This window comes from Cygnus olor, chromosome 3 (genome assembly GCF_009769625.2).
Source record: "Cygnus olor isolate bCygOlo1 chromosome 3, bCygOlo1.pri.v2, whole genome shotgun sequence".
In the NCBI taxonomy this organism is placed as follows: Eukaryota; Metazoa; Chordata; class Aves; order Anseriformes; family Anatidae; genus Cygnus; species Cygnus olor.
In genome coordinates this window covers 75,215,503-75,229,206 of record NC_049171.1, presented here as the reverse complement: position 1 = coordinate 75,229,206, position 13,704 = coordinate 75,215,503, and the positions used below count along the sequence as shown (strand labels likewise).

Below are 13,704 nucleotides of genomic sequence, written 5' to 3'. Positions count from 1 at the left end.
GGGCTGATGACAAGCCCTGCAGACGTGGCTACAGGGACTGCAGGAGGCTGCAGGCTTTGCTCAAGCCTCACAGGGGTCTGTCCGCCTGAGAGCTGTTGTGGCACCGGGTGGGTTTAAGTCAGTGCAGCAGGGCATAGGTCCTTCATCCAGATCCTGAGGGTGACATGCTGTCCTCAGGCATGAGAGATTTTGCACTGAATAAGAGAGTTTTCAAGGTAATAAATGTGGCAAGAAACTTAGAGATGAGGTTTTTCTTTCCTTTTCAGTAACATTTTTATTTGTTGAATTCTCATGCAGAAGATCATACAGCAAATGCACACATATGCATTTACATTATTTTGCATCATATTCTTGCCTAAGTTACTATTCAGTGATGATAAATGCATACAATCTTTATCACATCTGGCACTGATATTTAAGAACCTCACAGTGCACTGTAAACAAGGATGGATTACATCAGCACAAGCAGTACCAATTTCACATCGTACCATATCAACACCCTTCCTCAAGTCTTCTTCAGCTCCAGCACTGCCCCTCTTGGCCCTTTGGATTGCCACTGAAAGATGTGGTTACTTCTTTCTCTGTCTCCTCAGCCATGAGTATAAAAGAGGACATCCAAGGCAAACTGTGAGCTGCACATTGCATTAATTTGTGGTAGGAACTTCAGCAGACTGCAAGCAGGTAGCAGGTGTGTTCTTGTCTCCTACGTCTTGCCCTGCCCCTCTGCCCTCCAGCTCTATGAAATGCATCAGCTCCTGTTCCTCTCTACCTCTCCACACCCTGCACAGTTAAAAGGTGGTGAAGCTCCCTCAATGAACACAAGTTCCACTGAGGGTTTGCTGGGTAAAACTAATTGAATTTATTAGAAATATCCCTATATCCAGAGCGAGATAAATGCTGACTAACTCAGTAAAAATTTTGGCTGAATTAAGTCAGATTGTGGTTTTTTTTTAGGCATAGACCTTAATAATTTTGGAGCTAACAAATTTCATACGTACATACTTCATGCTAGTAAATCCCTTCCTAAGGAAGCTTTGCCAACAATAGCAAAATACAAAGAAATGCATGTTTTTTGATGAATCTAGTTCAAAAAAAAAAAAAAAAAAAAAAGAGTTGGAATTTGAATAATTACATTTCTGTTCAGTTTTCTAGCTTCTGGAAAGTGGAGTATGAATTTCAGCTAGAAAGAGAAAAATAACAACATAAAGAAACAACAACACAGAAAAATGTTCACAAGCTGATCAGCTTCAACTGAAGGCAAAACTGGAATCTACTGCCAAATGAAGGGAAGAATCTCTCAGATAAAGCTGCTTTCTCTGTTCAGAAAATAGTCTAATGAGATTTCAGAAAACCTTTCTGTGCATGTTGCAAAGCTCTCTTATTTTGTGTAATTTATTTATTGTAACATTGTCTTTAGTAGGCACGTCTTTGTTGGCTTTAACCAGTCTCAGCTTTGGCGTAACCTTCTGCAATTCCCGATGAGCAGGTGGAGCATAGAACTGGGCAAAGATTTATGAGACCTGACACCTAAGCCCACCTATTCCAGAATCCTTGAGCCTGTTTCTTCATTTCTATGTTAGCTCTGCTTGCCATACATTGCTCAAAATGCCATATTTTAGGTTGGTATTATAAAGTGACCTGTCTGCAGCAAAAGCACCATGGAGACCTACACTTAAATAAGATTTCCAGGTAAAAATAGTTAATAGCAACAACATAAATGTCAGTAGAATGAGCCAGGACATAAACTGATTCATTTACTTAGTACTTTTGAGATATTTCAGTGATGCAGAACAGAGAAGACACTTTTTTTTTTAATTATTATTATTATTAAAAACAAGAAGCATTCCTCTGTAAAATTCACTTTTAATAATTCTACAAGAATGCACTTTAGAAGAGCATGAATGTTAAGAGAGGTGAATAAGACTTCAGTTTTCCACAGGACAGTGTCGTTATTTTATCTTAATCGTTTTCTTGAAAGGAGTTGTTGGTCATGAGAGCTCCGTTTGAGGTGCAGAGAAGCCCAAAAGACTGGCTACCACAGGCACAGTGAGGCTGGTTTGGGTTGCTTGGTGAGCAGAGTCCTTCAGTAATAATGTTTTTCGAATTGTATTATATAGTAAAAGAAGATGCATTGTCAGTCAGAATTTCACTAGTCTGTCTTGAATGATAAATATCGGAATTGTCCTTGAACCACGTTTATTGTATTTCTTGTGTCTCATGCACCATAGGTCCTTCATTATCTTCACAAAGTAACTTCTAAACTTCACTCCGATAAATGCATAGAGCACAGGGTTCAGGCAACAGTGTAAAAATGCTATGGCTTCAGTGGTGTATTTTGCATAGGCCATTGCCTTTTCAGAGTCACAAGATTTGTCCATCTTACCCATATTTACAGCTGCCACAAGAAGAACAATGTTATAGGGTACCTGGCAAACTAGGAAAACAGCTACAATTAATACAATCACACGAATTGCTTTGTTTCTCTTGGAATTCTGAGCTTGTTGTAAGGATTTGATTATGAATGTATAGCAAAAAAACATAAATATGAAAGGTAAAAAAAATCCAAATCCAACTTGTAGACACAACAGCAGTGATTTCAGCATAGTGCTTTCAGCCATTTTGTCAAATCTGTGGTCACAAATCTCTTTGGTTTCATTGATGGAGAAGCTGTAACTTTCACTGTATAGAAAAGAGGAACTGGAAATTAAAATTGATGATACCCACACAGCCAAACAAATCAGTTTACTGTATGCAAGTGTTCTTGCCCTTAGCTTAAATGACTTTGTTGCCTGTACGATTGCAATGTACCGGTCCACACTGATAAAGGCCAAAAGCAGCATGCCACAGCTGAAGTTGATTGCATAGATACCTCTGGCCATTTTGCAAATGAAATTACCGAAAATCCATTTGTCAGCAGCATAGTTCACTGCCCACAGTGGGAGGGTGAGAACAAACAGGATGTCCGCGATGGCCATGTTGAAGAGGTAAACGTCCGTCATGGACTTGGTTCTTTCATATAAAGCAAAGGTCATCACTACAAAGATGTTACCAAGTAGGCCGATGATACAAATCAACGAGTATGCAACTGGCAGAAATGCTTTTGTGAAGATCCTCACTTCCCACTTAGAGCAGGGTTGTGCAATTAGAGAAGCATAGTCTGAATCATACAGATAATCTGTGATACTAGACTCTGTCTGTAAAAAAAGAAGATCACAAGTTAACTCACACCTTAAATCTCTGCAATTTCTATATAATTGAAAGATGATAGATAACAACATTATACAAATACAATATAGTAATGGATTTGGAAAAAATAGTATTGCAAGGCTTGCTGATTTGAAATGGAAGTGACATTTCCCTTATAGTAACTGTAATATTTCTGTCCAGCACTTCCTACCTTCAGCTTCAAGCCCATATCAAGTTTCTCTTGAGACAGTCCATAGCAGTGTTGTTTCCTCCAGTACTACCTGTTTTACAGTTTCCACCCACCCAAATTACAAATGAGTTTAACACTGCAGAGCACACATAAAAGAACTAACTAGTGAAGATCACAAAATCTTAATTAAACTATAAACATGGAGATAATCTTTTGGGATGGCCCAAAGGATTCCATCCCTAAATACGTTATGCAGAAAGGAATAATTTGCCATCACAGAAGAATCTAAATTCTGGGATAGCTAGCCTGAGGTGCAGTTCCTTGCAATGCAGACACCAGGCTGGTTGTTAAATGAGGAGGTAACAAACCTAAGAAATGGCATGCATTTTCAGTGAAATTTACTGAGTAAGAAACTTCTCATCACCCAATCACTCCTGAAATTATGGCAGTTGGACCAGCAGCCTCAAAGAACTGGGACTGCCAGGTTCTTTGCTTTATTATTTACTGATGTAATGTGTTAATTGAGTACTTACAATATTCATTTTGCCAGTACACTTCTGAAAAGGTATATATAGATATATATATGGTGAAGAAGTACAGAATGCTTTCCAAGGATTTCTGAAAATGAAAAAAAAAAAAAAAAAAAGAAAGAGTTTGATGGGGAAAGCAGCACAAGAAATGTGGAGAAGTAGGAAAACAATTGGAAATACAAGTCATTCAAAGAAGAATCATCTCACTTCAGCTATATCAACAAGATAGCATCTCAACAAATCACACATCGCTGCAGCACTTTGTGCAGCTGGGAGGGTGGATGGCTTGCATGGGTATGATTATGAGTACAGTCTTACATATGGATTACTTATTCAGAGAGCTAATAAGCGATACATGAGAATATGTGATTCTCAGTTCACATTGACTTTGCACCACAAGAAATACAAATAAATGACATTTTACTTTCAAAAACTCTGTATGATAATGTAAATTCGTGTATTGAGATGTATACAGAACAGTAAAACAGCAGCACCTTACTATATTCCGTAACAATAATGCACCATTTAAACTTTTTACTTTTTTTTTTTTTTTGGTGTGATTATCTTTGTTTTACAGAGAAGAACTAGAGCACTGAGTCATTACTGTAAGTATTCACTTGGGATGTTCAGTTTGGGGCACTTGTCCCCCACCCCAACATCACTTTTAGGAGTGCCTAGCATTATGCAGTACAGTACTTCAGTTATGTAAATTACTAAATCCATTGACTCTGGTTGCAGGGAGGCTCAGACTTCCGCAAATCAGACCACAGGGTCTGAAGTCACAGGTGGATAAAATGGGGAACATGCCATTGGTGGCCACATGCACAAAGCTGGGTTTAAATGACTCGCTTAACCTCACACAGGAGCCCAGAGGCAGCAGATTTAGTTCCTCAGCATTCCCCTGCATGAAATCAGTCCCCTCCTTTCCCTTACCTGCTCCATGAGAACTGCACATAACCACACAGTAATTGCAGGGACTGGCCCCTTATTTGCCAAGAGTGTGAACGTCAGGTTCATTCGGAGTTTCTCTGCTTTTACTAGTTGTGGTGTTAATTAGGATGTATACATGGGTCAATCTTAAGTCTAGATTAACAAATCTTTCCTGTTTAGGAATTACCTGAGTTTTGAAAAAGGGAGAGACTGATAATATGTAAAAGTGGGGCAGATGCAGTCCAGATATTAGAAGGAAGCTGGGGGAGGGAAGGAACCAAACACTCTTCACTGTCCAAAGGCATAACGAGGATCAAAGTCTGTGTGACTCATGTGAGGAGGCTGGCTCAAATTGCAGGTCTTCAGATGGGTAGAAACCCATACCATATGATGTTGTCTAAGCATCACAGCTTCTCTGGCTTTCCTTTCCTTTAAAGAAACCTTTAACCACCACTCCAGCTTCCTCTGCCACTGTTTCAAAGCTGATTTTTAAAAGCTGCTGGTTATGACAGCCTGAAAGCCCTTGAACGCTTTCTGAAGCAAACTTTAACAATTTAAAGCGTCTCTCTGAAGTGCAAAGGTGTATAAGGCAAGCAGTGATGCTGTACAGTTCACCTAGGGCTGTGGTTCCTGGCCTGTGTTCTCTGAGCACCACTAGTCTCCATCTGCTGCTTTACCCTCCTCTGCCCCCAGCCAGGCAGACACACGCCCCCTTCTCGGTGTCCCTGTACCCTTTGCACCAGGCTGTCAGCATGGTAACTCTTCAGTCAGCACTAAATGGATACCTGTCTAGGTTATTATTTTAGGAAGTGCTATTTTATTCTTGGAAAAAAAAATGGAATGACAAATATCTTTCTAGGATGTACATGGTTGTAACATACAAAGAGCCTGATGGTATATATACTCTCTAAAAAAAAGTGCTCCGTATTCCATGTTGCCAAAGTAACTCTTAAACATTAGTATAAAGTGTACAGAGAAGAAGGCAGGGTGAACACAATTTAGAAGAAGGGAAGTACAAGTGTTTCTTAAAGTCTGTAAGGACACCTCTTCAGAATAGCACTGTGGAAAGGCTCTCTGCTCCTCAGAAGCGTTCAGCAGAAAGCTACTGAGCACAGGAGAGCTGCATGCTCTCTCTAGTGATACAGAAATTCACAAGGGCACCAGCAGTTCACATTTCTTCACAAAAGTACTTCCACTGCCCAGCAAAAGCTTCCCGAGGCTGGTTGCTACGAGAGTGGTAGACAAAGATTCAAACTGAAACCAGAATAGCAAAGATCAGATTTAGGACCTGATTTAAACCTCTTGAACTGATTTCCTTTTATGATTCTGAAACAGCATTCACTGAAGTTATTAGGAAGGTGCATTGGCTGCAAAAGAAGGTGAATCAGAACCTCTTTAAACACTTTTCCCCACCCTAAATTAAATCTCTCCAATAGTCTTACAATAGGCAGCTTTATAATTTATAACCTGAATATTTATGGCTTTATTTAGCACTAATGTATTAGGAAATTATCAGAAATAAATTTCCACATATATAAGGGTGGATGTGGTTGGGTACATTCTAATATTCCTTATATTGCATATGGGCTTGTCTATGCACATGTACACAAACATACTCAGGTTCTGCATATTAAATGTCATATAAGCCTTGTATTTTTTACCCTACTATTTTCCATTCTATCTACATTAACATTTCTTTTTACTATGAAAGCAGTATGTGAATACTCAAAAAGAAGACTAAAATGCATTCTTCAGTACAAAGTATTTGGAATTATACAAGCAAAAGACAAGCCAAAGAAAAACCTCAGGAAAAAGACAGATTTCTATAAGGAAAAAAATTCTCAGCACTTCAAGGAAACTAATAATTATTTTTCAAGCATTACCTACCATTGTAAGCACACTCCTACAAAGTCATGTGGCTTAGTACATTCACCATACATTATAGATAAACTGTCTTATGTTAGTACTTACCAGATTTGAAAATGGTCAGAAGATCAGGTCGAAGAGGATGTGTGATTCTGTTACATTCTTTTGTGGCTGTCTCAAGCACATTTACAATCAGCGTCAATAGACGGCATTAGTCAAAGGTACAGAGTTCAATTGAAATTATCACCACTTCCTCCTGACAAGCAATAACAATAACCTGCTTTTTTACGTAAAGGAAAATACTTAACCTTATCTGTGCTGGAGACATGCAAGCTGGAGGCAAGTCATTTACTAATTCAATTACCTATATAATGTGATACTGTTTTTAAATAGACAAGCTAGCATTAGCATAAAATGTAAGGTGTCAATTGTCACTGTCCTCAGAACACTTCCTGAATTATGGCCTATTCCGCTAAGGTTTCACTGAAAGTCATGAAGAACTGCAAAACTGGAGCAAGCATTAACTACAAAACTGACTAAGAACTGTTTTCTGAAGAAAAAATAATAAACTGACATATATCAAGGTGCACATTATTCAGATCTTTTGCCTGAGCCGCTAATAAAATATGCAAATACCCAGATAAAGATGGAAAATATAATTGTATTTGTCCACTGGGTACAAACATGCCCAACTCCTGAAAGTGTTCAGGGTTAGGCTGGATGGGGCCTTGAGCAACCTGATCTGGAGGAAGGTATGGGGGGGGGGGGTTCGTACCCCCCAGGTACGAAGGGTTTTTTCCAACCAAAACCATTCTATGGTTCTGTGATTTGTTCAGGTCTGTTGTTAAAGTTAGCTGTAACTACACACGAAAATACTTCATTTTATGATTCCTGAATTTAAAAACCTGTAAACGTTCTTTCCCCCACCTCTGTCCTTAGTGCAATTTAGATGTTCATGTTAGCAGGGGAAAAAAAAAAAAAAAAAAAGTAAAAATTACATTCTAATTTCTTATTTCAGAAATTGTGTTTGAGCACTTAGTTGAGTCTTGCTTTGTCATTAGAGACACCAGATAGCCTTGTAAGCTATGCCTAGCTTAATAGAATGATGGACATCATAAAGAAATACAGGATGAGAGATGTCATGCTCATATTTTCTTTCAAAACAGAATATTTCACAGTACCAGTGGTTCCCTAGCCACTTAAGTATGGTACTGCTTTCCACAGAGCATACCCAGGGAATGAAACAAAAATGTTGCATCATGTCAAAATGTGATTTAACATAGATCCTTAAAAACCCTGAAATGAGGATTTCATTTTTTCCCTCTATAGGTGTGTGTATGTTGACACAACCACGCATGTTTTGACTGTTGCGGCTGAAAAAAAAAATCTTCACTGTTACATGCATACAGTGAAAAAAAAAAAAAAAAGAGTGAAATCAATCTGGATTGTGACCCAACTAACTTCAATGGACTCAATATAAAATTAATTTGGACTCCTTATTGTTGATTGAACTAATTCACTGTCTGTCATCATGGATCTGGTTAACTCCATATGCAGTTGAGCATTTGAAATATGTTTGGTAAATTCAGTGCATTGAAGAGAGATATGTGAGTTTCATTGCAAAGAAGATGAGTTAAAATAGAAGGCAAAGAGAAACAATTGTAGCAGACAACTATGATTGTCTCCATTTTAAATTTCTGTTTTTAATTTTCTGATTCTGATAAATCAAGCCAGCAGCTGCAGTTAGAGACCTGGGTTGCAGCAATGGTCAAAAGATTTGCAATGTGGCAATGGGATGGGCATGAAATTTTGGAGTCTGACTACCACAAGTGATTCTGTTGCTCTCTAGGTACCTGGGACATATTTTAGAGATCTGTCCTTCTCTAGTTGCCTATGACCTTCCATTTCTTTTCAAATGCATTGGTATTAAATTATAATGTCTTAAATGGTCTGGGGCTGTTCTACCTTATCCAGTCTCCACAAAACTCAGCATAAAAGGGTGACATTTTTGTTAAGAATGATTAGAAAAGCAGGAAATAAGAAGATGGAAATCAACGTAATACTTCTGTAGAAATCTGTCAGGCCCCCACAGCACAACTACAATGTCGTTCTGCTCATTCCCTCTCGGGAGGCATATGGTAAGGCAAGATTATTACTATAGTAATCAGGAGCAAGGAACAACTAGCTGAAGAAAGACAAAAAAGGCAGCCTGGAACAGAGACTACTTACACACGATAGTTCTTTAAAACCATGAGTCTGGGGAGGGTGTGAATGAAAAATAATTATTTACTGAGTCACACAATGAAAACACACAGATGGCTGCCCACGAAGCTATCAGGTAAAATAAGATATCATCACACAACACTGATAAAATTGGGGGATTTTTTGCTCCTGGACATCACAGAGGAAAAACATACATGAGTTCAAAGAGGGATTAGGCGAGCACAGATCTGATAGGCCCATGTAGGTTGTTATTGTAACAGGCTGCGGGAAGCCCCCAGCCCAGGAAATTGGCTAAAGGTGGATTCCTGAGAGCTGCACGCAGATCCCAGGACAAGCACCACAAGGCAGGTGTTTCTTCACCCCAGGTGTCTGCCTCTGGCTGCTTCCACAAGTAAGACATGGCACCGAGTGGACCTTTGGCCCACTGTGGGACAGTTCGTGTATTCTTGGCAGCTGCCACACTGCTCTGAAGGCACCCACTAGCAGGACTCGCAGAAGGACACCTATCTTTTCAGCAGCCTGGGAGGACCAGCAGCAGATAGAGTCGAGACACTGGTTAGCATCAGAGACCAGCGCAGTGTGAGTGGAGAGGATGCATGAGTGATGTCGGGGAAGGTGCAAAACTATCACACGGCGTTTTGGTTTTGTGCATTTAGATGATTGGCAGCATGCCCAGATCCTGCGACTCTTTCAAGACATCCTCAGTCACGATAATGAAGTACTATTCATTGCACTGTTTATTTCATAATTCATAATAATTTTCACCATCAAAGCCTCACGTGTTTTCAGGACACTCTGTTAATCTTTGCTAAGAAGGGATTTTACTTAAAAAAAAATATATGTAATAATTTTGTACTGTTTTGCTAAGTTATTTACATTTCAAAATGCAGTAACAGAGATTGCCTAAGTTACCTCTGATTTGGGCTATAGATGAGGCTCATAAGGCATCTTCTGTACTTTCTTGAAAAGGAAATATAAGTTTCATTTCTAATTTTCCTGTCCTTGAAGTGCTGTGAGGAATAGCGCATCTACTTTTGATAAGATAAGGTGCATATACTTTTTGTAATAACAGATATATAGCCAGCCTAGATCCTATTTACAGATAACTTTCTGTCTAAATGCCATCTGAAGCAAACCACTGATTCCTGCTCACCATATCTGACATTTTGAAACACGGGCCCCAATCCTGTTAAAAACAGCACATTGAGGGTAGGAACACTTTCTGTGTTGGTACAGGGATTTGCTGGTATTTCATTGTGGCCCGTTTCTCTGTGGGTCTTTAAGTGCTTCTTTCTTATCTCTGGAGCTGATGAGAAGGCTCTGAGCTTCACAATGCAAACTTCTTTACACAAAGACAAATCTAGCCCACCACAGTCATGTAAGCAGCAAATAATGAGTAATAATTCTCTCTGTATTATAAAAATGGATGTGACTTCAAATCACCAACCAAATCCATTATGACTGTAATCCATATTCAAACACGCACGTCTTCTACTAGTAATAGTAAACAGCGTCTCTTCCAGACATCTGCCCACATTTTGAAAACTAACAGCGTAGCCTCAGAAGCAACTAAATATTATCAACCCTGTTTCATGGAATGTGACTCAATGTAATGGGATGGCTTGTTTCATTAAAAGATAAATCAGAATTTTAGACTACTCACTACAAAAACTTTGCTCATTTTTTTCCATACTCATGTTCTTTCCAATTTCAACGTATCTCATGTTTAATCTGCAATATAGTCAAAATTCAGCAGGAATAACAGTCTTTCAGAAAGAGAAGAATTAAATCCATTTAGGTTAATGCAAAAATTAATAAAAGATAGCTGGTGCAACTTACCTCCTTAGTGCATTTTCTTTTGACCCAATTACAAAGCCCAGACAGCCTTCCTTGCAGACACTTTGTGCTTCACCTTCACACTGTGGCGAATGGAAAGGGTTTTTTCTTTTTAAGACACCTATTTGAAAATCTGCATGCTATGCAAATGAAGCCCCCACATGTAGTTTGCTTTTGTACAAGTTACAGCTCTGAAAGGAAATTTACTCTCGTTGAGCTAGTATGGTTACTGTGGTTTTTCAAATCTCACCACATGTTAGTTTTCTGCCACCACTAATTAAAGAAAGAAAATATTGAAAGATAAGGAAAACAAAACCACTCTATGATTTATTCCAGGATCCACATGTTTCTTCTGGAATGACTCAGGATGTTTTTATAGTTCTAAAAGAGATGCAGCACATACATTGTATTCTGTTCCTTCTTGCTTTCATGTTCATTCAGTTAAATTTAAATGTTTAATCTGATTAAAAAAACTAGCCACCAGCTGAGGTTCTGGTCTCCCCATCATTCTTTCAGACCACAAAATGTAAACTATATTTTTACATTCAGGTTGTTTATATTACTCGATTAACTATTATATTAGGAGTTGGACTTGATGATCCTTGTGGGTCCCTTCCAACTCGGATAATCTATGACCTGTTTAATTTTTTTTAACATAACCATCCATGTTGTCAATATATCTTTTTTTCTCATTATTTTTTTCAAACTTTCCTTCTTCTGTTTGCCCCTTGGGTTTTTGCTCCCTCTGACATTTCTCTATATTTGGTATTTCTATATGTGGTTTGTGTGTGTGTGTGTGCCCCTATTTCTTCCTCTTCTGTTTGGCTTTTCTAGTTTTCTCTTATTTCCATTTCTTGTTTCCATCCTCATCATTTCTCTCCAGCATTACTTTTTGTAGCACGACTCAACTCATTTTCCCTTTAATCTCTTTTGTTAATATTTTCAGCCTTACTCCCACCTGATTCCATTCACCCCTCATGTCTGAAGCAGCCCTCCTTGCATACAATGGGGTGTCAGGCACTGAACTAACATGATCCCAGCACAGGCATCCATCAAGGGTTTAGTTACTTGGACGTCTGTAAAACCAGTCAGAGAAGACAGAGCCCTGCCAATGTCTTCTGCAGTGTTTAGTCAAATGAGCAAATAGGGCTCAGAAGATAAAATGGGTTACAAGGGTAAACAGAGCACTTGGGAAGTAGAGGGACTAAAATAAATGATGGGAACCAGTTTGTGGTTCATGTGAAAATGGTAAAGAATCACAGGTGATTTCTTCTTATAGTGAAATTGGAATTTTCTGAAGGAGGAGCACAGTCATACTCAGAGTACTCCTCTGCTTCACTGCAGCATTGCTTGTTGCAGCCCGCCCATCTCCTAGCTGAGCTGCTGTGGCTGCCAGGAAGAAGCATAAGGAGTGTGTCCTCTCATGGATAATCACAGGACTCAGAAAAGTTGGTTAAAAAATATTTTATTTTCGGAGGAAAAAGTTGATGGAAATGAAAGTTTTAATCAAAAACTGGTGTTTCTTTTGATGGAAGCTTGGATGACAAAAATCCCAGTTTAGAAAAAGCACCAAGAGGCACAGGTGAGTTAATATATGGTTGCTCATTCTTTTATTCTCTTTTGTAGGGTGAGGTTATTAATCTGATCACATGTCCTAGTTTAGGGTAGAGAAAGTAGGCAATGAGTAATGTCATTCCATGGTCTAAGGTCTCATGAAAAGGACTGGGATTCACAAGGAACAACAACTTACATCAGGCATAAGAGCAGCATCAACACGTTTCATTTTATTAACAAAATGTTTCTGAGATAATTAAAGGCATTCTGAATAAAAAAAAAAAAGTTTTTTCAAATAATGTTTCTTTCCATTAAGAAACATCTTGAGCAGAGCATTTTGTATCAGTTTTACTCATTTAAGTTTTTACTCATTCAGTTTTACCTGAATTATGTTGTGTTGGCCTGTTTCCTAGTGTTGCATTTCAGCTGTTTATCTTAGAGGTTTAAGAGCCATTTCTGGTGAAAGCATCTCCCGTGCTTCCATAGAGCTAAGGAAGCTACACAGTGATGAACAGCCAAGGGACAATTGACTGAAGAATCCAGGAACTCATAATCTGAATTATCTACTTTGTCTGCCCATGAGAAACTATTATGTTGACTGGAAATTACATGTTTGTTCCTGAAATCCCAAGGAAGAGAGTAGCAGCAGTCCCAGTCTCTTATTCTCCACCACCTCTGCAATGCTTTGCATATACCTGTGCATCACCCAGAGATTTTCTTTTTCTCAGCTGCTTTCATTGTAAATGTCCTTTTCTGGGGTCATGTCTCCCCGTTGGAGATGTGCATATCAGAAGTACCTATTACACTATTCTTTGACCCTAATTTAGTCCATGAAACTGTGAAACCTATCCCATGTTACAGCAACACTTACAAAAAATATGCCATTATACCACCACACTTCACACAGCAACAACTCTTTAGAGTGGTTAAAAGCCAGTTTAAGAAACTGGCTCTATAAGCTGGTTTCTTGCAAAAGCGGATCTGAATTTTTTAATGAAGTATTTTGCTACAAAACACAAAATATCACAAAACATTTCCAAATAATTGCTGCTCTTTGAGGTAAATCGTCCCCTGAAAAACATTCTGCTGAATTGTCTGCCAGCGTATGATTAATTTACATTAGGCTGTGGAGAATTAGTGAGTTTCCATATCAGAAATGCTGCAAACACCAGGCAAAGAGAAAAGAAGAGTTAAATATGCAGTCACTGACATAATTTCTATGTTTTTGATGCTGTAGCTAGATGATACCTTTGCGGTATTTTTTTTTTTGCTTGCTCGCTTACTCGCGCACTCTCTGTTTCATGTCTCATTGAAAAAACTACCAAAGTAGTTTCTCAAAGCATGTCATCAGTCTGTACTCCCAAGCACTGACATTTCAACCTGAGTCTG

General features: G+C 38.7%; 1 protein-coding gene across 1 annotated transcript; it reads right to left on the bottom strand.

Annotated features, from left to right (window-relative positions):
* Window positions 1-261: 261 nt before the first annotated feature.
* On the bottom strand, window positions 262-8,123 carry CCR6 (C-C motif chemokine receptor 6). Its single transcript, XM_040553076.1, is given in 4 exon segments — window positions 262-2,183; window positions 2,186-3,194; window positions 3,910-3,994; window positions 6,808-8,123. Coding segments are annotated over 3 exon segments (1,092 nt in total). The 5' UTR covers window positions 3,919-3,994; window positions 6,808-8,123; the 3' UTR covers window positions 262-2,109.
* Between the last annotated feature and the right edge of the window lie 5,581 nt (window positions 8,124-13,704).